General features: G+C 36.4%; 1 protein-coding gene across 1 annotated transcript; it reads left to right on the forward strand.

Annotated features, from left to right (window-relative positions):
• The first annotated feature begins 4,907 nt into the window (after positions 1–4,907).
• On the forward strand, positions 4,908–26,321 carry LOC142529773 (membralin-like protein At1g60995). The gene is made up of 14 exons (XM_075635406.1): positions 4,908–5,227; positions 5,312–5,374; positions 5,648–6,052; positions 11,085–11,166; positions 12,353–12,414; positions 12,570–12,664; positions 13,104–13,183; positions 13,969–14,052; positions 19,806–19,922; positions 20,263–20,348; positions 20,452–20,558; positions 20,873–20,964; positions 21,044–21,120; positions 25,620–26,321. Exons 1-14 carry the CDS (start codon positions 5,075–5,077, stop codon positions 26,076–26,078), a joined length of 1,962 nt encoding a protein of 653 aa, XP_075491521.1. The 5' UTR covers positions 4,908–5,074; the 3' UTR covers positions 26,079–26,321.
• The last annotated feature ends 1,300 nt before the right edge of the window (positions 26,322–27,621 follow it).

The following is a 27,621-nucleotide window of genomic DNA, read 5'->3' on the forward strand; positions in this document are numbered from 1 at the left end:
TATTTATAATTATTATCATTCAATTGAAAAGAAGAAAATGCCTTTTTATGTTTGATGGCACTATCTAACATCAAATATGTTGAATTCCAATGAGTAGGCACATCCAATCTCAAGCCAATACCACTGTCAATGTTACCAACTGCTCTCACACATTCTTCAAATTTTATCATCCTACCCTCCGAGCCTTTCACATACTTGACAGATTCTCTAATTTTATTCAAAGCTACACTAGCTATTTTGAGACCTTCTTGGACAATGAGATTCAATATATGAGCAGAACAACGAACATGAAAAAATTCTCCATCACACAACAAGCTATCATGCAACGAGAGTCGTTCTTTCAAAATGACTTGCATATTATCATTACTTGATGCATTATCCAATGTCAAAGAAAAAACTTTTTTCTCAATCCGCCATTCCTTCAAAAATCCAAACAATTTTGATGCAAATTCGACTCCTGAGTGTGGAGGAGGCATATGAGCAAAGCTATGTATTTTACTATTCAATTTCCAATCATCATCAACAAAGTGGGCACTCAAGCAAATGTAGCCCTCACTAGTGCATGCAGTCCATACATCTGAAGTTAAACAAATTTTATTTTTTATGTTAGCCAAAGATTGCCTAAGTTTCTCTTTCTCTCTCATGTATATTCTTGAAATGTCGGAAACAAGAGTATTTCTGGAAATACAAAGCACGTCAGGATTTATATATTTAACCCAAGCTCTAATATCATCATACTCGATAAAAGAATATGGCAAATCATGCTTAATAACGGCAGCAGCTAATAACTCACGTGAAATTTTTTGATCTATTTTTTTTGACCTCATGTTCCCATCATGATCAATAATCATTTGTCAAACATCATGAAATTTTACAATTTTGCAATTTTGAAGATGACACCTTAATGTTGAAGTCCCGTATTGTTTTCCCCCAGATTTATACTCTTTCTTGCATGCCTTACATTCGGCTCTTTGTATACCATCTTGACCAATCTCTTTTTTCGTAAAATAATTCCAGAATATTCTTTAGGCTTTTTTGATGTAGCTTCCTCCTGACCATGCTTGTTGTTTCCAATTTCCTCATATTCATCTATGTTAATACTTTGGTTTATGGTAGAATCCATAATCTACAAATACATTAGTGAAAAATATTAGTAACTTCAGTCATTTCAATCACAACATTTTCCAAGCAATCTTCATTCACACTTTTTAGATCAAAAAAATATGAGTCATCAAGAACAAACGAACAGTGATTTATGAGTCAGTACCATTTTTAACTTTATGACAGCCATGAAAACTACCGGTGTTCAAGATTTTTATTGAACAAAAAATATGATTAGGACAAAATAAATAAAGCAATCAACGCCCTTTTAGTTTGCAGGATAAAGTAAAGGAATTTAACAAGGGGATGTAAAAGGATGAAAGTAAAAGCAAGAAATTGAATCCCAGATTCAAGAATAATGACTTATCACCCAACTTCTACATCAACCTTGCATGCGTGAGTTAACCCAACACCAATGCACAATCTGATACCGCCAAACCGATACAGGATTGAAACACAGAGTCCGAAAAGAACGGACCCAGCATATATTTGGGAAAAATCGGTTTCTTTGAAACAAATATTAGGAATTAATTATATCCATATATCATCTCAACTACGAAATTACAAGTTCTAAAGAGAAAGGAGAACCACATATATTCAAATAAAAAAGGAGCACAACTGCACAAGAGAGACGAGAGTGATGAGCCGAGAGTGAGGAGGAAATTACATAAGAGAGACGAGAGTGATGGACTGATGGAGGCGCAGGAGAGTGATGAGCCGCAGCCGCGCAAGAGATTGAGAGAGTGATGTAGCGATTCAGATTCTAGTTTCTACTTTCTACCCTAATTTGGCGGGCCAACCCGCCCCGTTTAGGCCCGCCCCGTCTTGACCCGCAACCCAAATTGGCTCAGCCCGTTTGGCCCGCCTCCAAATGGGCTGCTATTTTATCAACCCAACCCACTCAATTTGTATAGCGGGGCGGGGCGGGCCGGACCGACGGGCCTAACCCAATTTGACATGTCTACCGAGGTTCGACTGATATCTACTTGCAACGCTCAGTGCAAAAAAAATCAGATCCAATATATATCATATGATACATAATGATACCAATTGCAAACACATATATAATGCGAGTCATGGTTTCTATTTTGTCATCAGTCTTAGGAAACATAAACTTGGATAAAATCACACAATCACACATTGGTAGATATCCTCTCTTGGACTACTCGATAGAAAATCTTGTTAGTATGATAACGACATAAGTGGATTGAGTGAGCCCTGATATCCTCTTTGATATATCTCTATATATCTTTATTCCTAATACATATGATGCTTCACACATCATTCATGGAGAATTTACTTGCTAACAATACTTTAGTTGATTGCAACATCCTACATCGTTCATTCTCAATGACTAGGATGTCATCGACATAGAGTACTAGGAATATCATTACACTCCTACTAACCTTCTTGTACACAAAAAGATTCCTCAGAATTCTTAAGTAAATTGAAGTTTGCATATGTTATGCTCAATTCCTACTGATGTGAATCCGTCAGGCTAAAACATATAAATATCTTCTTTAATATCACTACTAAGGAACGATGTCTTCACATTTATTTGTCATATTTCATAGTAATATCATCATGCTATGGCGAGCAGAATTCTGATAGACTTGAACATTTTTATTGTAGAAAAGGTTTCCTCATAGTCAATTATTTGCTTTTGAGTGTATCCTTTTGATACCAATATAGGCTCGAAGGCCTTTTTGTAAATCCATTTGCTTTATATGAGAACTATTATCTCAAGTGGATATATTAAAGACCATATTTGGTTCGAATACATGGAGTCCATCTCGGGTTGCATGACTTCAAACCATTTTGATGAATTGACATCTGATATTTCTTCTTTGAAATTTTTTGGATCACATCAAGAATGAGCTCATCACGGCCCTCTTCAAGAAGCATGATCATCCTCGTAGGTGGCCTTGATACCCTTTCAGATCTCCTAGAAGCTTGTACTTTTTTTATTGATTGTTGGGTTGTGTGTTCATCTATCTGAGGTGTGAGTATTTGTAATGCATGGTTGTTCCTATGCCTTTATGATGCGATTGTGGATGATTATGTGTCTAAGAACGCATGAGATCCATTAGAGTTACCGGAATGACTAATAACCAGAGGACGAAGCAAGAAATTTAAGGAAACTCTTCAAGGACTCTTGGTGAGCTATAAAAATGCCTATTAATATATTATCAAAACTCAAAGGGTTCAGGGAGCATGGAAATCAAGTTCGAGATCATTATAATATCATTCAAATGTTAAAGGACCAAGAAGAAAGCATCCATCTGAGCCCCATTGTGCAGCAACAACATGATATAGCACACTAGGAGTGCCCCAGCAGCCCAAAAGGCGTGCCCCAACACACACAACTCAAATTGTATCACCATTATTATCAAATTTGACAATTTTTGTGATTTGTCTCTCAAAACCAAAAAGCTTTGCCTATGTTCTTTGCATTAGTTTAACTACTAAGTTGTCAACAAGAACTGGAATTTTGTTGGCCAAGATCCTTACCCTTTCAGCCCTTTTCAAATTTGAGTATGTACCACAATTAAAATTATGAATATTTTCATCCCGATTGTGATATTCAAGCCAACATTCTTCCTCACAAGTAGACATACATTTCTCCTTTTTCCTAAGGCTGATTGATAAAATATTTATGCACTCTCTATTTACGAGGAGGTGATGTCGAAATTTTTTATAAGCTCAAGATCCATTTTAAATGTTTTTAAAAGTATTTTCCACTAGATCCATTTTAAATTGTTTTTAAAAGTATTTTCAACTGTAAATTCAAATTAAATTAATTATTGATTGATAATTAACATTATTCAGAGTAACTGAGCTTCACATCAATATAAAATTCAATCATACTATTTCGAACAATATTAAACTTATATACAACTGGAATTGAACGAAACAAAATGAAAGGAATGTATTTAATTATTAAAAGTTTGGAAAGAAAGCTATTGGAAGCAAAATACATGATATTGAAAAACATAACACTACTGAAATTTGAATATTTTTAGAGAGAATGACCCATTTAATTATTTTAACATTTCATATAAAAAATTAATTTTGTTCGAGTTGAGAGAGTAGATTGTTATAATTGAGTAATGAAATTGAGATGCTGTCCCAAATTTATGACCTTGATACCAGATGAGCTACAAGTCATCAGTAAAAAAAGTTATTACTTTAAAATATATTATATGTAAAACGATCGATTAAAATTTTATGATTTTTTAATTTTAAAAACTGAAAACCAAAATTACCAAAACATTGAACCGTAACCTACCAAAAAAAACCAATCCATATAAGTCAAAGTTTACCGTCCGATCATTTTTTTCGATTTAAATCATTTAATGAACATCCTTTGGAAACACTAGATGAGGTGGAATAAATAACCCTATATCTTGTTAATCATTCCACGTAAACGCAACTTTGAATAGGAAAAACTGCATTTTTTTATCCATAAATTGTATTTTTTTCAATTTTAATTATGTTATTAATCAATTTGCTGTCTTAGTGCAGTAACTTGTATTTTTCCACTCAAATTTCGATCTTTTTTCTTCAAAATTGAAATTGACTACCGAAAATTAGCTAGCTAAAGACCGAATATACTAAGTTAGAAAATAAAATAGGGGATTTTGGTGGGAAAGTATCTTGTGTGGTTTTTTTTTTTAATTCCACCTAAGTAAATAAAATAATAAAAAAACCAAAATCAACATTTTGTAAAAAATTAATAAAAATACCGACACTTTGTAACCAAATTTGAAATATGCGTGGACTTTGATTTTTGATTTTTTAAGTGCGTGATCCGCTAGGTTAAAATTAAATCAAAACTTGATCTAACCCATCGAAATGATTCCGGCGCTTGACCAGTAGAGCTAGTTCTGGGGGCGACGATCTCTACTTTAATCCAATCCCCTCCACCCCACCCACTTCAATTAAAAGAGTTGAGTGATTCAACAGAAGGGTAATGGATCCTGAACAGACGTTTATAAGGGTGCAGGAGAGATTTTCAGAGATGCTGACCCCCAAAATACGAGTCACGCTCGAGTATTTCTTCTTGTTCTTGGCCATTACCCTCTTCTGTATTCTCGTTGTCATGCACGCCAATTATGTTCAACAGGTACTTGCTTTCTTCGTCGATCTATTTGGAATCGGATTTCATTTTTGTGATTCTGATGTGATTATTGTTATTATCATGTTGAAGCCTGGTTGTTCAAGTGAGCTTTCCAATATCGAATTGTCCGAGGCCCAGCTTATTCAAATTAGGGTATGGAGTCAATTTCTCTCGCGGTTACTTTCTATTTTCTTTTCTTCTCGATTTATTTATTTGCTAAATTTTGTGTTTGATGCGACACAATGCTGTTTTGTGCATACATATTGATATTTTTTCCTGGATAACTCGATTGTGATCATGTATGCGCTGCTAGGTGGAACGATTTATAGCCAATATGGGTAGTGGATTTTGTGTACTTTTTTGCATTATTCTGATCAAATTTCTATATGAGGCCGATGTTGACGCGGCTTCTGTTCTCTGATGCAGATAGCTAGTGCAGGACTGTGGTCACATGATGAGTCCATGTATGAAGCGGTGAACATTCGTGTAGCCGAATTGAATTCTAAAATGCAAAATCCTACCGAAGTTGATGGAAATGGACAATCTTGGTTGAGTTGGATAAGTTCTGATATGAGTGGGAAATCGGCATTAAATTATTGGAAGACTGATGACGGTATGGAATCTGAAAGAGAATTTGCTGTCAGCAGTGAGAGCTTTAAACCCGCAGATGATGATGGGCCAATGACTATTAGTAAAGATGCGGCACCTATTAGGTTCTTTAGTTATCCTAAAGAATCACTTAAAGCAGCAATAATTCGCCAAGGCAAAAAGTGGCATGGGCGCTTATCTTTCCTTTTGAGATTGGCAAAGAAAATTCTTGGAGGTTTATGGGTGAGAACACAATGATAAATGAGTTTGCTGCAGTGCGTTTGTTTATTTATTTGTTCTTTAGTTCATAATGTTTTCATTATTTTGTTGTTGATAAACATCTGTAGAATTCCCGGAATAGGGCTTGCATGGGTGACTTGCACACAAAACTTCCAAATGGTAGTCGACGTAAAACTTCCTGATTTTGTCATATGTCAGGGCTTAAGATCAACTTGGAAAAAAGTGCTATGTTGGGCCTTAATTGTGAAGAAGAAGTGGAAATATCGATGGGAAATTGGCCCATTGATTTTCGGGGGTTTCATTAGGCAGAAATCCATTGAAAATCTTGTTTTGGAACTTGTTTTGTCTAAGATGTCGAAGAAGGTAGTGAGTTGGAAGAAAACGTTTTTGTCTAGAGGGGGTATATCGACCTTGATCTCAGCAGTGCTTAATGCTTTGCCAATGTACTTCACGTCTTTTTTTAGGATTCCACGGGATATTGCAGAGGTCATGGAGGAGATTATAAGGGATTTTTTATGGGATGGAGCTAATGGGGATTTACATTGTCACTTTGTTGCGTTGGAGCAGGTTTGTAAACCAAAGGATAGAGGGAGCCTGGGTATTGGGAACATTTATCTAAGAAATAGGGTACTTTTGGGGAAATGGTGTTCGAGATTTCTTTTTGAAAGAGATTCGGTATGGAATAAGGTTATATGGAGCAAATAAGGTTTAAAGGATAATGGCTGGGATGCGGGCTTAGCAAGAAATTTTATATTCAGAAGCCCGTGTAAGTTTATCTCTAGAATCTACCTGACTTTTCATCAGTCAGTGAGGGTAGTGATTAAAGGGGGTAATATTATCAGGTTTTGGGAGGACAGGTGGTGGGGGATTCTTCTTTTAAGGATCTTTACCCTTCATTGTTTTAGATATCATCAGTTCATAACAAGCCTATTTCTCATTTTTTCAGTTGGATCATTCATCCTCCTCATCCTTTATATCTTGGGATTTGTATTTTCGGCGAGACTTGAGGGATAGGAAGTGAACGAGTTTAGCTTTTTGTTAAGAACCTTAGAGAGGGTCAGGTTGGTTGAGGGGTTGCAGATACTAGAATTTGGATTGGGGATCCTTCAGGGATTTTTTCAGTCAAGGCTTTCAACGAATCTTTCTTTCCACTCAGTTAATTTTCTTCCTTCTTTCTTTTTCATGTAATTTGGAAAGTGTCGATCGTATCTAAGTTTCAAGTTTTTTCGTGGATTGCGGTGCTGGAAAAGTTATCTACTTGTGAGATGATGTTAAAGAGGTGCCCTACTTGTTCTCTTTGCCCGAGTTGGTGCATGTTGCGTCGGCAAGAGGTGGAGACCCTAGGACAATACTTTTATTCATTGCCCTTTCACGAGACGTCTTTGTTTTAGAGCATTGCAGGAGTTGGGTTTGGTCTGGGTAGTTCCGACGGCAATGTCAACGAAGGAGTTATTTGCGGCAGATCTTGGACGTAACCTAGGCAGGAGGGGTAGATTATTTTGGTCGGTGCGACGGTGGTCGTTCATTTTATTTTTTGGTCAGTTTGGTTGGAGATTAATAGAAAAGTTTTTGACAATATAGAATTGTTGTTTGAAGAGTGGTGACACGAGATTAAGATTCCGGCTTTTAGCTGAATTAGGAAGCACGAGGACTTTAAGACATTCTCTGAAACATCTACTGCTAAAATACTGCTATAATTTTTTTTTTCAAACTAATTTTGAAAATGCTCATACACATGCATGTGAATGAAAACATTCCACCATGCATATTAAAAAATTATTCAATCACTAAATAAAAATAATTGTAGTTAAATAAATCCTAAATATCATCAAATTCCTAGACTACTGTTTGAAAAAACTCAAAAGCAACAATCAAAGCCTGTCGTATCATCAACGTATAAAAAGATATAAAATATATAAAAAACAATGTTCATCCATGACCGATAAACATATAATGCGGAAATATGCAAGGTCCTCGGGTCATCGTGTGCACTCCCAGCTCCGCCTACTCAGTCTTCGGCGTCTCCAGTCTTAAACTCATCGTGCTCACCTGCATCATTCACACCTAGTGAGTCTAAAGACTCAACACACCTGAATCGTTATAACAAGTACATATACATAACATGCAATAATGAAAAGTACTGTAATTAACATACATTTGATTATCTTAAAAGCATGAACTTAAACATAGCATGTCAAAGCATAACATGTCCATAACATATCTCATCATATCAACATATACATGTTCATTTTCTTTAATGAATTCAGATAACTAGTTGTGACTTTCGTATCAGCTTTATTCGATGGATCCATCTACGTATAACCGCGGTACCCAGCGGCGCGGACATCAGCGACAGTTTTACCCATCCACTAAGCCTTGGCCTTACATGTTCGTGTTCGTGTTCGTATTAGTCACAACCAACTTCTTTCCTTCAAAAATGTCATCGTATTCATTACTTATAAAAATCATGCATATACGTACATTTTCTTAAAACCAAGCATGCAACGTATTTTTCGTATTTCTATAAAAAGTCATGTTCGTGATAACATATACATTTAAAACATGCAATTTTTGCGTCCAGGGCGCTGCTAGGACCGCTAACTCGACCCTAATGCAAAATGACCATTTTGTCCCTGAAACCTTAATTGACCATTTCACCCCTGGACATCGAAATGTCGACCCGAAGCCAATCAAACACCTCAAAACACCTCAAAACATAATTATAATAATTTCCTAGACGTAACATCGAGCCCGTTCCGTAACTTTTACGATTCGTTTTAAAACTTGGACCAGGGTCCCGGTTTTAGCCTGAATCAACCCGGAACTTAACCAAACATTCCCAAATTTTTAGACCTTAATCACACCCTACCAACCTCTAAACAACACAAATCAAGCCCTTTTGAACCCCTTAAAACCCGCTGTCACTTGTTGGAAATTTCTGCACACATGCACCCTACAAACCCTAATGCACTAAACCCTCAAATTTTCGATCCTAGACCTAACCAACTCGAACCAGCCTTGAACCAACGTTACTTAGGACCAAGAGCAAGCCGTGGACACCCTACTGGAACAACCCTAACCATGCCTACATCTCCATGCACGCGCATTGCTCGATCTTGCCAAGGAGTGACCCGACTAGCCCTTTTTCCTTCCCGTCACCTCTACCCTCATGTCCAGCTGCTCACGGCCCCTTCCCAGCCCTGTAACGGACCCACTAGGGTCTGTCCACGGCTGGAAGTCTGGAACCAAGCCATGCACGGCTGCACATTCCATTTCTCCCGATCTACCCACGGAAACCCTAGATCTAGAAGCATACGGTCGGCCCCTTCCTTCTAAACCAGGGTGGCTCCGCCCTCTCCACCTTATCCACCATAGATCACTACGTGTTTAGTCCCTTGAAAACCTAGATCTAGCAGCCCTTGCAAGGAAGCCATGGAAAAACGTGAGTACATGTCAAACATATGTATATTTCGTAACAAAATTATGTAAAAACGATGCAACATAACAGATCTAATAGTTTCTCATGCATAAACACACAAATTAGCATATAATGATGTGAATGATGATAAAAATGAGATTTTGGGCGTGCTTTTGCTTTTATACGCTCGAAACCTTAGAGACGTTCGCGTAGAACTTGCATCGGAGAGGCGAGGAAGGATTTCATTGCAAACTTGGGAGAATCTTCGAAGGAGGCTGCAGAGTTTTTCGAAAATTGCTGCTGTTGCTGCAAGGGGTGGGGCGGCCGAAGTGTAGGGAGATTAGGTTAGGGTTAGGGTGTAGGGTTTTAATAAAATAATTAGTGCTAATTGCTAATGAGCTCCTTGACTAAAAATAAAGAGATTAAAAGGATTTTAGGCCCATTAAGCCCAAAAACACTCCCGAAAAATTTATTGTTTATGTATGTTTTTTGAAAATATTGCCCGAACCCTTAAAAAGTCCACAGACTTGCTAAATTTTGTGTACCGGTTTAAAATATGGCTCGTTGAGTAATAATACCTTAACAAAGCCCATTTTCAGAAATCATACATATTTACACCATAAATTAATTAATTAAAAAATAATTATTTAATAAAAATACTTTTCCTTAATTGTCCCAGGTCTCCGTTCCTCATTCGAGCGCGAAATACTGCTAAAAGCCCTAGTAAATGAAATCTTACTGAGCCAAGAATTAAAACACATATTCATGTCACAATCATGCATTAAATCTATTAAAAATAATTTATTAAAATACCTAATAAATTTGATAACTTGCATGCATGTGGTTCACGTAGAACCTCAAATTTTTGGGACGTTACATTCTCGGTTTCAGTTTAATCAGGGATTGAAATTATATATATTGTTAACATGATCCGAGCTTTTTTTTTAGTGTGCGGACCTCTTGTCCGCCATTTGTAATTATTGTTTTTATTATATAATATATTATAGTTTCCTATAAAAAAAATAAACTACGGAACTCAAGATTTTGCAGTATATGGCCTTGGCTAAGTGTTTCCAGAGATTGGAACCTCTAATCAATTTAGGCATGAAAATAAATCTTGAGAGTGATGTTATCACGAGTCGGATTACCAAACTAAAATCTCTGCATGTCTCCGCTGCCTTTGAGGATTTGTGGTTTTGTTTTTGGAAGTCTTTTTTTGTTTGCTCTTGGGTTATCTTGTGTGTTTTAATTTTTATTATCATGATTTCTTTGCATATTAAAAGATTACAAGTTGTACATTATAATGTATTGACAACGTGAATCTTTCTTTTGTAATTACTGTTTGATGATACATACTATCCCCTAATGTTTTCAAGCAATATTTGATAGATTTTGTTCAAACGCTGATCGTTGAAAACTACTCATTTTGTAGTTATTGAAAATGAAGAAAATGCTGCTAGGGGTTGAGAAATCTTTTTTCCCACCTCTTTTCCTTATCGGAGAATAGAAAGAAAGCTGAATTGAATAAGATTTGTAGTTATGAACTATTTACCGTCGGTGTCTTGTATTTCGGAATACATAAAATTTCTTATTATTTAAAGCTTTATTTCCATGCAGGACATTGCTGGTATAAATTTGAGTTTTGATACTCCCAAGTGCCTAAAATTTTTGCATTTGGACGGTCTCAACTCCTATGCAGGTAGGTATCATATCTTCTGATTCAGTTATGAACTATTCGTTGACATGGTTTATGTTGATGGATATACAAATGTTAACAGTTTTGGCGTGTCATCCATAGATATCACTTTTTTAATTTGGTTGGATGAATACATAAATAGTTGCTGAAAGCTGCTACTTTCATTGCGTTTGTTTGCTAAAGTAACAAGCTGAGTTTTTCTGTTGGCGTGTCTTTAATATGTCAGGCTATTAGTTAGGAAATTTCTGTTTATCCCGGATTAGGTGCAAATTGGGTGATGGTTGTAGATTAAGATACTGTGGGAATATTGAGGTTGACGCAACGATTCCTTTGTGAGATTCCCAATGGCTTTCAATTGTCTTTTTAAACCAATGTTTTAATCTCAAATTTCTTCAAGGTTGAAGATTATTGGGTCATTTGTGGACTCTTCATTTTAGGGGAGAGGTCACACGTAGGGAGGAGGAGCAAACAGAGGCTCTTTCAATTGTCTGTACGTTTGAAAGGCAGATAAATGAAGAAAAAAATTGTTATTAGCAACCACTCCGATGATAAGGAGAGAATGAATAGTCAAATTTTAATAAAAAGCACAAGGAGATGTGAACGATCTTAAACTTTGATGTTTAAATAAAAAATTTATGCCATTGCCATATCTCAAAACGAAAGATGAAGTGTAAATGAAACATCTACAACTGTAGCAAGAGTATGCATTAATGCTCTTTATTTTCAGCAAATGGGTATTTTTCCTTGTAAGAAAAAAGACATAATTTTGATTTGTGACTTGTAGCGGAGAATTTTTTTTCGTGGTTCTAGATTGAACATTGCTTCAGAAAATGTTACCTCGTAAACTTTCCATCAAATAAAATCTGATGAGCGTACAATAATATTGTTGATTTCAGCACTTGTCTCTTAATCTTCATGTTTAAAGAAATCCTCATCTCAATCAGGATTTAGGTGTAAGATATTCGCTTCAAGGAAAATCACCGGATGAAATGCTTATAGAGATGATAACCTTTATAAGACAACTTGGAATAGTTCTTCCATTTTATTATATGTTCCCCCAGTTTCCGAAACCGAAGGGTAGACCCAAATTTGGCTGCAGCTTTGTCAAAATATTCTGAATGGAATTTTTTATAGTATACATGTATCTCTTACATATAATCTTAGATTGTGCTTGATGCCAATATCTCAGTACAGTGGCTTGAAATGAGAAGCAAAGCATTCGAACCTGCTTATTTATATACCATGGAAAAGGTAAGGTATACTTTTTTGTTACTTTGGCCTTTTGTTGCCTCCCTTTTTAGCATTTAGATATTTCAAGTTTCTTACAGAAATGTTTTTTTGCATTGAACTAAAAATGCTGGTGTCTATTATTCGGCTATCGTTGATGTGGTAGGTTTTTGGTTTAGGGTTATTTCTTCTTGCCTGAGGAAGCTAGATCAAAGCATAACATCCGTACCATCAACATCAGCATTTCAGCTCATCACAGTTGTTTTGGAAACCGGTAATATTATCGCCTCCCTTCCTAGCTCAGTTATGTGGATTTTATTACAGGATCTTGTTGAATTACATAATGAAAAGTAACCGTAACGAAGAAACTCAATTTTATGTGTGATTAAAGGTTTTTTATTGGTCACAAATCAATGAGTATGTATCCTTTCATTATTTTCATTCCTTTACCATGTCACATACCCACCTAGAAACATAATTATGCATTACACAATTAATGCGCTATCCTTGATTTGGTAGTTACATGCATTTATATTTGCATACTGCTTTTGTCATATTTTTCCAGTTAATCTCATCCTCAAATTAATTTGTTTCACTTCCATATCCTTCCCCCCGCTGAGTTTGACAAGTTCCATAAAAGGACTAATATGATGACATTTACCTTTTATATTTATATTAGCTGTAACATGTTTTTAATAATCTTTTTTGTCCAGATGGCAGCAGCTACTAATAAACAGACTTGTAGGATACGACACTATTCTAATTAATAGCTTGTTGAATTCTCCCGGCGAAGGTATCTAAACTTCCCTAGATTAGAACTTCTCTAGATTCAATTGCGTGTATAAAAAATATTGGGTTAAAAGTTTTTTCTTTTCAAACCTGTGTTGACAATTGCACACGCATTGCTTTTCATCGACAATCAATCCTGAGGAATGTCTATACCCTTCTCTTTCCATGGTAAACTGAGCCCTGGTGACATTCTATTATTTGATGTCTTGGATTTCTTTTAATAACTGTGAGAATCAGCTTATATGTTCAGCTATTGCACCATGATGCTAAATGCTTCTGTATTTACTTTGCACACAATTATTCTACAACCTCAATCAATACGACCAACGTTCGACATCCTTTGAAGTTTTTGTGTAGACTTCATCAAACGAACTAAAAGATTATTTTGCCAATGACTTAAAAATCAAGTAAGACATGGAATAAACCAAGGAAAATATTTATTTTTTTAAGAAACAAGACATGGAAAACCTAAAATAGGCAAAAGAATTCACAAAATAACATATAACATACAGGATTGAGGTTCACAAACTAATAAAATAGGCCTTCAATTAAAATGCATAATTTAATAAGCCAATAAATTTAATAACTTAAACTTTAAACCATAATCTTTGAACTTATGAGTTTGCTTAACTTTGTTACGAATTGATCTGTGATGACTTTGCTTTCTCCAAATAATAAGCATTGAAACTCTTGAGTAATTTTATATGACTCATGATGAGGATTCCTTTGAGGATAGGATCACAAGTATTTTGCTCGTTAATGTTAATGGATATTGTGGAATTCATGCAGGTTATCTTTATAATTACCAAACAAAGGAGTTCTATAATCTCACTTATGCTCACGAGCAACCTGAAAGTTCTGCAAAGATTGGAGGTTAAGCAATTATCTCATATGTTGGCCTTTTATTTAGTGCTTCATGTACAATTACATGTAATTGTTTATTTGACCAACATAATATAGTAATGTGCCTTCACGTGAATTTGGGTCCGAAAATGGGCCGAGCTATGCAAAACTGGTAATTTGACCCTTGAGAGCTAACCCAAATTGAACCCAACATACACTTTTAATTTTGAATCATTATAAACAACTCCAATAGAAGTAAGAAAGTTCTTTGTAGATCTCGTGATAGATTGGATTGCTAAACCATTCGATAAGATGCTTACAATGAGACTTTATTCATGAGATGTGGAGAAAGAAAATTTTAGTAACTTACAAGTCACGCTATGAAATATTGAGCAAGAGGTATTGAGTATATATACCTATGTTTGACAAGTTTATTGTATAAAATTCATATGAGTTAATAATTTGAAGATGCACTATAACTAGGACTAAAACAATTATTATATGTTTGTAGTTTGGAAGCACTTGGGACATAATGCCATGATTTGGCATAAATTCAGCCATTATTGGAACTAAAATAGTTTGCACATTTTGGCATGGAATAAGTTGAACTTCTGGGACGAACGTTAGAGGAGCAAAGCTATAAGATAACTAGGACTAAAACAATTATTATATGTTTGTAGTTTGGAAGTACTTGGGACATAATGCCATGATTTGGCATAAATTCAGCCAAGACACCTTGTATCCTTTGTAGTCTTTTTGCAAACAACTCGAAGGCAAGTTAAATGAAATGAGAAATTAAACAATGAAAAACTGAATTTGATCAATAATATATTTATCGAAAGAAAATTGATTTAATAAGAAAATATTTGAGTAGTATGTTCAGTCAAGGAGTTAAAACGGTTGAATTTTGGGATCAACTACGAGAAATGATCGACTCACAAGGGATCTGCAGTGGTTAAATGAAGATTTTCTCTTGGAATAAAGGGGGAGGAGGTTCGGGTAGACTCATGGATTTAATTAACGCAATACTGCAAAGGGAGAGGCCGAACATTGTGGTTTTTCATTGCAAGCATTTGGAAGTCTAGCTTAATTGAGTGGTTAATATTACCAGCTATTGGCAGATCAAGGGGTATTTTGGTAATCTTGTACTCAAGACTGGTTTCGGTTAGGGATAATCTGATGCGAGAGTTTTCAGTTTCAATAGAAATCGAGAGGATAGTGATACCAGGTGGTGGTTTTCAGCAGTTTACAGGCCATATAATCCGAGAATACACAAGTTTTTTGGTATGAATTGGCAATCTGTGGCAAGCATTGGTGTTTGGGGGGATTTTAATGTCATCTGATCATTAAGTAAAAAGCTGACTAGTAATCCTTGACAATTAGCATGAGATGCTTTGATTCGTTGGTTACCCGTGTAAGACGGACACTCCTAAATTTTTTTTTAAGCATCGGACACGGATACGGATACGACACTCGGATACGCGTGTCGGATCCGGCAAAATTGGTGTTGTTGACTTTTTGCATGTTTGACCAGTCGGATACATCATGGACACGACGAGGACACGTTTTTGGATACGTTTCGAAAAAAATTGACATTGTACATTATATATATTTACATAAATATGTATATATATTTATATAAATACGTATATCTATACAATTTTTAATATTAAATTTATATATATAAATAATTTTTATATAAGTTTAATAATTATCGTTTTCTAGCCGTATCATGTCTTATATTTTCAAAATTTTCCGCATCGCCGTATTTGTATCGTATTCAATACGATACCCGTATCCATGCAACATAGTTGGTTACGGAGCTGGAGTTGTGTGATCCACCTATGTTGAATGCGAAGTTTCTTTGGTCGAATATGAAGGCTTTCCTTATTTGTTGTTGACTTGATAGATTCTTGTTTTTAGGGGGATGGTTGGATATTTTTTTCCCTTTTTCAAACAAACAATGTTACCCAAAATTACTTTAAATCATTTTCCGTTAATTCTTGACACTTCGAAGGCCACGTGGGTCTGACTCCTTCAGATTCGAGAATGTGTGGCTAGATCATAAGAATTTTAAATCAACATTTTCATCATGGTGGAATAACACAGATCTTCACGGTTGGGAAATGTAAAAATTAATGGGGAAACTTAAGTAATAAAAATTGACCTTAAAAAATTGAAAGAAGAGGTCTTAGTGAATTTAGGAGTGAGATGTGCCAAGCTAGAAAATAAGATTCGACTGTTTCATGAGGAGAGTCAGGGCCGGGGGTTAGATGAGTAGCATATGAGAGAAGGGTAGCCAGAAAGAAGAGCAAGTTGGATAATCAAAAGGTAAAAGTGAAATGGTTAAGGGAAGGAGATCACAACACAAAAAAATTTCATTGGCTACTAAATCAGCGTAGAAGCAGGTCAACTATCAATAAATTGGAGCAAGGTGATGGGTCGGTAACATCATATTGTGAGCGGATTGAGTCTCTCCTAGTAGATTTTTTCCGAAAATTATTTATTAAGTCTGATGGAGGGGGTTGGGCCGTAGAGGAGTGGTGCAATATTGATTGTCAGTTTGGAACAGAATTGGAGAGATGTTTTACGAAGAAAGAGGGATATTTTAAAAAGGGATATATTGAAGGTTTTAATGAGTTTTTCGAGGGGGTGATATCAATGGTATCACAAATGAAATGTATATATCTTTGATTTCTGAGAAACAAGATTTTGTTAAGCTAAGAGATTTTTGGCGTTTTATTTGACAACAAGCCTGTATAAGGTTATTGCTAAAGTATTGTCTTTAAGATTGAGAAAAGTTATACTCATCACAATAGCCGAAATTTGGTGCTTTTATCGAAGGTAGAAAGATTCTAGATTGTTGTCTGATAGCTAATGAGTTGGTGGAGGAGTGGAGAATAATAAAAAGAAGTGGTGGGTCTTTAAAGTCGATTTCGAGAAGGCTTATGAAAATGTAGATCGGAGGTTTTTGGAATATGTCTTACTCAAAATAGGGTTCAGTAAGATATGGAGAAATTGGATTGAGGGTCGTGTCTTGAATGCGTTTTTCTCAATACTTACTAGTAAATTTAAGGGTGAGAAAGTTCTTCGGCAAGGTGACCCGCTTTCCCAATTTTTATTTAACTTAGTAGTTGACATGTTGGGAAGATTGATCAATAAGGCTAAGTCAATGAACCTTATTCGGGATTTGCAAGTAGGAAGAGAAAGGGTAGAGATTTCTCATATTCAGTTTGCGGATGATACTTTGTCCTTTGTAAAGAATGCTAACTATTTGCGATATTTGGTGGAGACGTTGAATTCATTGTCATATGTCAGGGCTTAAGAACAACTTGGAAAAAAAATGCTTTGTTGGGCCTTAATTGCGAAGAGGAAGAAGTAGAAGGGTTAGCTAGTGAGATTGGATTTGGGAGGGAAAATTGATCCATTAGATGTTTGGGGGTTCCGCTAGGCGGAAATCCGTTGAAACTCTTGTTTTGTGAACATGTTTTGTCTAAGATGTCGAATAAGTTAGCGAGTTGGAAGAAAACGTTTTTGTGTAGAGGGGGAAGATTGACTCTGATATTAGCAGTGCTGAATGCTTTGACAATGTAATTCATGTCTCTTTTTAGGATTCCACGGAGTATCGCAGAGGTCATGAAGAAGATTATAAGGGATTTTTTTGAGATAAAGCTGATGGGGATTTATAGTTTACATCGTCACTTGGTTGCGTGGGAACATGTTTGTAAACTGAAGGATAGAGTGGGCTTGGGTAATGAGAACATTTGTCTGAGAAATAAAGCACTTATGGAGAAATGGTGGTGGATATTTTCTTAAGAGAGGGAGAGAGACGACATGGAAGAAAGTTATTGCGAGCAAATACGGTGTACAAGATAATGGTTGGCATGAGGGCTTAGCAAGAAATGTTACATTCAGAAGCCCATGAAAGTTTATCTCTAGAACATATTTGGCTTTTCATAGTCAGTGAGGGCAGTGGTTAAATGCGCTAATGTTATTGAGTTTTGAGAGGACAAATGGTGGGGATGATTCTTCTTTAAAGGATCTTCATCCTTCGTTGTTTCATATATCATCGGTTCATAACAAGCTTATTTAACATTTCTTTCAGTCGGATCAATCTTCCTTTTCGTCTTCTATGTCTTGGGATTTGCATTTTCGACGAGATTTGAGGGATGAGGAAGTGAAGGAAACACTTTTGGTAGAGATTATCTGATTGGTTGAGGGGCTTACAGATACTAGAATTTGGGTAGGAGATTCAGGGATTTTTCAGTCAAGTGTTTCTACGAGTCTTTCTTTCAAGTAAGTGATTTTCTTTCTTTCTCTTTTTTCATGTAATTTGGAAAATGCGGTCCCATTTATGGTTTTTTCTTGTGGATCGTTGTCCTGAGAAAATTATCAACTTATGAGGTGATGCAACAGAGGTGGCCTACTTGTTCTCTTTGCCTGAATTGGTGCGTGCTGCGTTGGCAGGAGGTGGAGACTCATGACCATAATTTTTCACATTGCCTTTTCACGAGACGTCTTTGGTTCAGAGCTTTGCAGGAGTTGGGTATGGTCTGGGTAGTTCCTAGGTCTACGAATGAGTTATTTGCGGCAGATCTTGGAAGCAATTTGGGCATATGAGGAGTAAAATTTTTTGGACGGTGATCGTTCATTGAATTTGGTGGTCAATTTGGTTGGGAAGGAATAAAATGATTTTTGACAATATAGAAGAGATTGTTGAAAAGTGTTGGGACAAGATTGAGATTTAGACTTCTAGTTGGATAAGGAAGTACAAGGACTTTAAGTCATTCTCGGTTTCAGATTTAGCTGGGGATTGGAGTTTTATATGTTATTAATATGATCCGAGCTTTCGTTGTTTAGTGTGGACCTCTTGTCGGCTTTTTGTAATTTTTATTTATAATATATAATGGTTTCCTATATAAAAAAAGTAGTGTCCAGTCGAGGCAATTATTTTACATTTGAGTGGTAGTACCAAGTCAAGGAAATTATTTTTGGTTCACCCTTAACTTGTAATATAAATAGATTGAGATAGTTAATGAAGTGTGAATACTTGATTGTAATCTCGTGCACTTGGTCCAAATTGCAAGTTTTGTCATCGCTGTCGTGGTCAGGGTGATGTTACTATGATTTATTTGTTAATACGGAGATTTATGATGCCATGTCAGATCATTGTTGTCAAATAATCATACTATCACTATCATGTTATCTCTTATAGCCTACTATTTTTAAATATAGTGGACACTCTGTGCCATGTTTTGCTCCATGTAGCCTGGTCGAAACAGAATTCTATACGCAGAAGTTAGCTTCAGAATAAAGCTTCTAGATACAGTTGTAAAAGTTATCGTAAAAAATAAGTGGTTCAACCCTTGTGAGGAACGATATAATGACCAGTTCTTACAATTTGACTTCTTTCATTGGCTCTATTTTTTTCCCTTTTTCTTCTTTTTTTAAGATTTTGATGCTTTGGTAGATAAGTTGGTTTTGGTTTATTCTTGCCCACACTGGCAGTTACTTACTGTGTAATTGGTTCAGCTGTTTGCTTCCCCTTGTTAATTATTGGATGTAGAAAATAATTGTATTTTCTTTGTCTAACAAACCATAGTTTAGCGAGGTACATCAATAAATTTAAGAAGCTTTACTATGAGCTATACTGGCTATTGATATATTTATATGTGTTGGCATTTCAAATTTGTTATTTTTTGCCTTGAATTTCATACATTTCAGAGCTCTGTCGTGAAAATGAGAGTGGAACGAGTTAAACATAATGCCTTTTTTTCTTGCAGATTACATTGTAACAAAATGTGGTGTATTGATGATGTCGCTCTTTGTTTTCTTTACTACCACAATGTCAGTTTCATTCACATTGAGAGAGACACAAACTCGCATGCTGAAGTTTACAGGTGTGTTTGATAACTTTTTCACGTTGAATGGCAACTCCTAACTACGTCTGTGAGATGCTCAGCCCTCGATAAATGTTGACAATTACCCATGAATGAAATTTTATTAATTAGCAATCTTGCACCATGTGCAACTATGAAACAGGTACTGTGAGATCAATCAACTTGAATCTCACAGTAGCTTTAACCACACATTGGAGAAATTGATCTCTGCACTTCTCATTGTTGTCCTGTTAAAAATTTCTCAAAATACATGTGGATCTTCAAACTTTGTTTTATCCCCTGGATTTTGGGTTTATGCTGTCTGTTGTAGTTGTCACACCATTCTCCTTATGTTTTTCAGTGCAGCTTCAACATCATGCTCGACATCGACTTCCAACATTTCAGTTGATTTTTGTGCATGTAATTGAATCCCTTGTTTTTGTACCGGTTAGTTTTCCGCTATTTATGATCATGCCTTCTCCTCTGTTTACCCTTTAATATAATATTTTTTTGTGGACTTGACGGATGCAATTGCTTACCTTATCTCCAGATAATGATTGGAATCCTATTTTTCCTGTTCGAGTTCTATGATGATCAATTATTGGCTTTTATGGTTTTAATTCTTGTCTGGATTTGCGAACTGTTCACACTCATCAGGTTGTGGCCCTTCTTTTGACTCATTACCCCCGCCCCCCAGTATAGTAATCGAAGCTCTCTATATTTCAAATCAAGTTTAAAGCACTTGAACACGTGAAAGTTAAATCTTGTTACGGTGTTTTTATATATATATTGCTCATGTTCAGATCTTGCAAAATATTATTTGGTCCTTTGAAAAAAGAAAACATAAATGATTTTTAGAGAGGGAGAGGGAGAGGTGACTGCAATGATGCTGGGAAGACGTGATAAGTTTCTCCAGATAGCCCTTCTTTAATTTATTTTTCTCATACCATTGTGCTTGTATTTGCCTGCAGTGTTCGCACTCCAATTTCGATGAAGTTCTTTCCTCGTTTCTTTCTTCTCTACTTCTTAGTTTTTCACATCTACTTTTTCTCCTATACACATGGTAATGACCAGTCAAATTCTTTATTTCAATTGCTTTTTCCAATTCATGATCTCCTGACATGCCCATTACTTTTCGACAGGATTTTCTTATTTAGCTCTTTCAACTACTGCAGCATTTATGCAACATCTTCTCCTTTATTTTTGGAACAGATTTGAGGTACTGTTGTTGCGCTAAACTTAAGTTTTTTTTCATTTGTATCTTAAGATTTAAAAGAGTATGAACACGTATGGGGTGATTTTTTTTTTGATCGAAAACTAATATTTATTATAATAGTAATCAAGATTACAAAGTTAGTAGATGAGCGATCCACAAAACATCACAGCGATCAGCTTAATCACAATATCACTAGCAACAAATAAAACTCCAATCCCTAACTAGGTCCGATACGGTGAAATGTTGAAACTGCGGTATGTTGATCGTCCAACTTGCTACTCTGAGTTTGATCTTGTCCCATAGTTCATCCCACGAGTCCTTTTTGTCCCTGAAAATTCTAATGTTGCGCTCCATCCAAATAGACCAAAAAATACAATGGACAACTATGTACCAAAAATTCGTAAGGCCCTTCCCCTTGAGGAATCCCGGCTCCATGAGCAACATGTCTTTCGATCTGCTTGGAAAAATCTACTCGAAGCCCAGTTGTTGCATAACTTTGATCCAAATGCGAGTCGTAAAAGAACAATGCAACAATATATGATCTTGATTTTCCTCACTTTTCTTGCATAAGCTGCACCACTGGGGAGATAATACAATGCCCGGCCTTCGTTTCTGAAAATCATCACAAGTCTGCAATTTACCCAACACCACAATCCAAGAAAACACCTTTACCTTAAGTGGTATTGGTACTTGCCAGATGTTAGAGTAGTATGGGAAAACAGGGAACGTGTTAACCGGAAAGAATGAATCATAAAGAGATGTAATGGAAAAAGCACCAGAAGGATCCCCTAGCCAAACCCGAACGTCCAATGTGCCCACACTCAACCTAACTATGTCTAAAACACCTAAAAGACTACTGAACTCTCCCAACTCGATGTTTTTTAACCCTCTTCTAAACCTCACAACCTAATGGAAGTTAGAAACACCTTCAGTATCGTTGACCGAAAAGAAATGGTTAATTGGTTTATTAATAGACGATGGAAGAAAGAAGAGATGAGGAAAACGCTCTTTGAAAGACAACTCTCCCACCCACCTATCCTCCCAGAATCGAAAGAGGTTCCCCCCCTTTAGCACCGTGCCAGTCAACTGATGACATGTCGTGTAAGAACGAGAGATAAACATCCATGGACTTCTCAAGGTTGAGTTCCTTGCCAACCTTACATCCCACCCATTTTCTTGAATCCCGTAAATGCTTCCCAAAACTTTTTTCCACAGAGATTCTTTTTCCACTGCGCATCTCCACCACCATTTACCTAAAAGTGCCATATTTCTGAAACGTATGTTACCCAAACCGAGACCTCCTCTCTCTTTCGGCTTGCACACTTGTTCCCAACTAACAACATGACAATGCGTCTCCCCATCGGCTCCATCCCACAGAAAATCCCTCATAAATTTTTCCATATGCTTTGCCAATCGGTACCTTAAAAAGAGACATTAAGTAAGTTGGCATCGCGCTTAACACCGATTTTATCATTGTCAAACGACCTCCTCTTGATAGAAATGACTTCTTCCAACTCGCCAATTTTTTTGACATTTTTGAAACCACGGGTTCCCAAAATTCCATTTTCCTCGGATTCCCTCCCAGCTGTGCCCCAAGACACTTAATCGGCCACTGCTATTTCTTACACCCAATTGCTAACGCCATCTCGTCAACCTCTTCGTCCGAATAATTCAATCCTAAAACAACACATTTTTCAAACTTAATTTTCAGTCCAGAGTTAGTACAGAACAATTTTAACAGTTCCACCACCTCCATCATATGACTGTCAGATTGTACCAGGAAGAGGGTATCGTCCGCAAATTGAATGTGTGAAATTTCGATTTTATTCCTCCCAACCACAAGTCCTCTCACAACATTTGCCGCCTTGGCCTTATCTACCAACCGCCCCAAGCCATCAATCACTAGATTAAAAAGGAAAGGAGATAAAGGGTCTCCTTGTCTGAGCCCTCTTTCCCCTTTAAACTTTCCCCGTGGTCTTCCACTGATAAATATCGAGAACGAGACATTAGAAACAAATCCCTTAGTCCACTTCCTCTACTTCTCGCCGAACCCTTTCTTTTTAAGCACAAAATCTAGAAATCTCTAGTCGACATTGTCATATGCTTTTTCCAAATCAACTTTCAGTATCCAACCTTTTTTCTTTTTCCTTCTATACTCCTCTACAACTTCGTTGGCGATGAGGCAACAGTCTGTTATCTGTCTTCCTTTAATGAATGCGCATTGATTTTCCGCTATTGTATTGCTCATCACTCTTTTCAATTTGTTTGTCAGAACTTTTGCTAAAATTTTATACAAACTCGTTATCAGACTGATTGGTCTAAAATCTTTAATCTTCATCGCTTCTTGTTTCTTCGGTATAAGGCAAATGTAAGTTTCATTCGTAATTCCATTGACAATTCCTCCCTCAAAAAATTCAGCGAACACTTTCATAAGATCCGTTTTAATTGTATCCCAATTCTTTTGATAGAAAGCCAAGGTAAAACCATCCGGCCCGGAGCTTTGGATCCATCGCATTCGAGCACCGCTCCTCTGATCTCCTCCTCCGAAAAATTCACCTCCAACTGTTCGGCCTGTATCGAATCTAATGGCCTCCACTCCAACCCTTCGAGACCAATTCCGTCTCCTTCCGATTTTCTATAGAGATGTTTGTAAAAACCAATGATAGTGTTCTCAATCTCTACTTCCTATGAGATCACCGACCCATCCTCCAACTCTATCTTGTCAATCATTGCTCTATTCCTTAGGTTATTCGACAGGGAGTGGAAAAACTTAGAGTTTTGGTCCCCGTCTTTGAGCCATTTCACTTTCGCTTTTTGGCTCTCCATCTGAAATTTTCGGATGTACAAAGTTTCCAGCTCACATCTTGCCTCTCTTCGCTCCTCTTTTAAATTGTCAGACCAATTTCCCCCCGCCTCTCTCACGTCCAACTATGTAATCTTATTTTGCAGGTCCGAAATTCTGACATTCACATCACCAAAGACTTCAATGTTCCATTTTTTGACCTTTTTTTTTTATTTCTTTGAGTTTACTCATAAACTTATAACCCTCCCACCCCCGAGTGTTACCTGTGTTCCACCATGCCGCGCCCGCCTCTTTAAACTTGTGGTGCAACAACCAAGCGTTCTCGAATCTGAACGGGGTAGGATCCCATCTCAACTTCGTAGTGTCCAACAAAATGGGGTAAATGATCCGAAGTAATTCTTAGTTGATATGTGATGTCGCTCCAAACTTTATAGTGTTAACCAGGTTTAGCACCGGTGTGATACTGATATCCCATGTTCTCAAAGGTTTCATGTTGCACGGGAAACAATAAATTGAATAAAAATAATAATTGTGTATGTTAAATAACTTTGAAAAACTTGCTCATTGCATTTTTCTAATCATGCAAAAGAACACATCTGACGCTCGATTTAAGTGACCCATCTGAAATTTGTGTGAATTTGATGATTATGTGTTAATTATGGACGCTTTCGAAGAATTGTTGGACTAACGTGTAGGAGATGAAGCTTTCGCTGATCATTAGTGTCTGATACATTTCTTGTCCCTTTGTGAGGAGTTTTTGATGCATTCTTGCACATGATAGGGTCAAAATGATTTAATTATTTTTATCATACAAGTGTGTTTTTATCATACAACTGTATTGGACCATCTAGTCACTGAAAGTTGTGTGATACTTGAAAAGTGTAATTTTCCAATTTGGTTTTGGAGTATTGTATGAGTTGGTATAAATACGTGCTCATATGGCTTAAACACTTTCTCACATGCAGAGACAAGGAAAGTAGTGACTAGGCACATCATACCAAATCTTGCTTTATGTTCTTCTAACATGGCCGGGAATAACATAGGGCATGTTCTTTCATCGGATATCCCTGTTTTCAGTTTATTTTATTGTGACACCAGTATATCTCCATCTCGTTGGTAAGGTTTCCACTATGATGGGATGAGAGATTCACACTTGGGTTGTTTATTCAGGGCGTTCCGTCATTGTCGTAGGTCCATCACTTTCATTACATCGATGCGACCAATGAAAATGTTAATAAAGTTTAGATGTCTGTTAATAAGAGTAAAAGATCAAAAGGGCATGATAACATCTTCGGATCTTGTTTCATATTTAAGAAGAGTTCCTTTGCTCATATTCCTTCGGTTCTAATGATCGCCGTGTTCTGCATGCTGGATCCTCTACTATTCTAAGTTCTTCCCGAAAGTGTGGCCTCATTACATTTCTTAGTCTGCCTCTGGGAAGGTTCGGGCCGGATTGTAGGAAGTGGATTTACCCTGCCTGCTGAGCAACTTTTTGTCTCAAGCTTCAAGTGTTGAGATTGCGGCCACTGTTAGTAAAATCAAATTTATCATAGCGATACAGTTTTATGTTTTGTTCACATTTGTAAACTTAGAATTGCAAAATCAATGAGGATGATTCTGATACTGCACCGTGTGTAAAAGTCTATAATACATGTAGGAGGATATTTGGGTGTTTCTAATAACCTTGCTACCGTGTCAGGTTCCTGCTCTGCAAAGGTTTATGCAAAATCGACGTTCAAGTTTTCAGCAGCATCCAGACTTTCATATTACATCCTCTACTATTCTAGCATCAACATTACGCATCACAAGATTAAACACAAGGAACTCAGGTCCTGTAAACCCAGATTTGGCACCTGGACCTGTACCTCAAACTGGAGTTGATACGGGAGCGCCAAGGAATGTAGCACCTGGTCCTGCAGGAGGGCAGATTAATGATAATCCTCTGAATATTGGAGGGCAACCTGTTATGCGGCAACCTGAGGCTGGGGGCAATCCTCTGAACTCGTTTAGTTCCCTGTTATTGTGGATTCTGGGGGGGGCTTCTTCAGAAAGCCTCAACTCTTTTCTGTCTATATTTAGAGACTTGAGAGATCAAGGCCAAGTTTATGCTGATTCTCCGCGGCAAGAAAATCTTAATGGACCGCTGAACAATGAATAATGTCTCTGACTGAAAATATTATTCACACCGGGGCTGCATCCCATTACGTGATCTGTAAATATGGTTTACAGGAGGTGGCGCCATGTAGTTTTTGAACAGATGAGTTACTTCCAACTCACAGCCATTTATACGGACTATTATGTCTAGCTGAGAACGGAAAATTGAAGTTGGTTTTAGTGCCGAAGTAAATCATGATGTCATAGAAGCCAAAGACGTATAACATTATGGATGATCTTCTTGTTTCGTCTTCCTTTTTTCCCCTTGAAAAATTCCTTTTTTCTTTCCTTGGAAAAAAAATACCCTTTCTGTAAGATAAGATATGATGGGACGAAATCGTCTACTATTTTTGTGTTTTTATGTTTCAGGTTATATTTTACTCAGACAAATCTTATTATCACGAATTTAAATTATTAAACGCACCAAATTTTATATATAAACAAAATATAATAAATAACAAATAAAGCATTTGATTGAATTTTTCTTGAAAAATCAACAATTTGTTTTAATCGTTTATCGGTTTGATATATTTTTTCAAAGAAAAAAGATGAATCAAATGTCAGTGATATATTGTATTTTGTTTATATATAACATTTTGTGCGTTTAACTTTTGTACGGAAATTTTTTAGCATGATATAGTACAATTTGTAGCTTCGAGTATAACAAATGATTCGTTCCAGAAGGGATTTGAAATTTCAATGGTAGCATTTTAGGAATTTAGTTTTTTATGTAATGAATCTGTAACTTTTTGTTTAACGAATTAATGCGTGTGGGCATGACGAGAATTTCAGTGTGATGACAACAAAAGAGAAGAGTTTATAATAGAATCGATGATTCTGGAAAGGTTAGAACTTATTTTATTTGATAGGTACTCAAAATAATAAAAATAACAGTTTATGATGTAAAATTGTAAATCTGTGTTTTATCAGAACTAGGTGTTGTTCCAGATGTTACAACATCTGGGACAACATGCAGCGGAATATTATATTTTGTAACACAAATACTTGTGCGGTACCTTATGGCAAAAATTAATCACTAGAAAAACCAATCGTTTACAAAAACATATCACTAATGATTGTCACTAAAATCAATTTCCTCAAAAAGTTGAGAAAACAAATGCTTTCTAAAAACAATCAACAATATTAAAACATGAATAAGAAAGCAAAAAACGAGATCCCTAAAAAAACACGAGCAGCTAAACACGATCTTCAGCCAACATCGTTACGGATGTTGTCTGTAGATGTTGGCAACATTCAGGGCAACACGTAAACCAGAACTCTTCAAAACAGCAACGCCTTTGTAGAATTATTTGTCTCTGAAATCTCGACGTGCAAAAGTGCATCAGTTATGCATTCATGAAAACCTCCAAGCGAAGAGTGAAAACCATATAAATCGAAAAAGCTATCTCTTAAAAGTATGCGTGAATCCTCAATCCAAGAGCTCTCTCCAAAGTGCGTGTATCAATAATCGATAAGGCTTGTGCACAAGAGAGAGAGAAGAGAGAGTGAGAGAGAGAGAGAGCTTCAACAATGTTTTTGATATCTTA

The sequence above is a fragment of the Primulina tabacum genome, chromosome 16 (assembly GCF_025594145.1).
Source record: "Primulina tabacum isolate GXHZ01 chromosome 16, ASM2559414v2, whole genome shotgun sequence".
Lineage (NCBI taxonomy): Eukaryota > Viridiplantae > Streptophyta > Magnoliopsida > Lamiales > Gesneriaceae > Primulina > Primulina tabacum.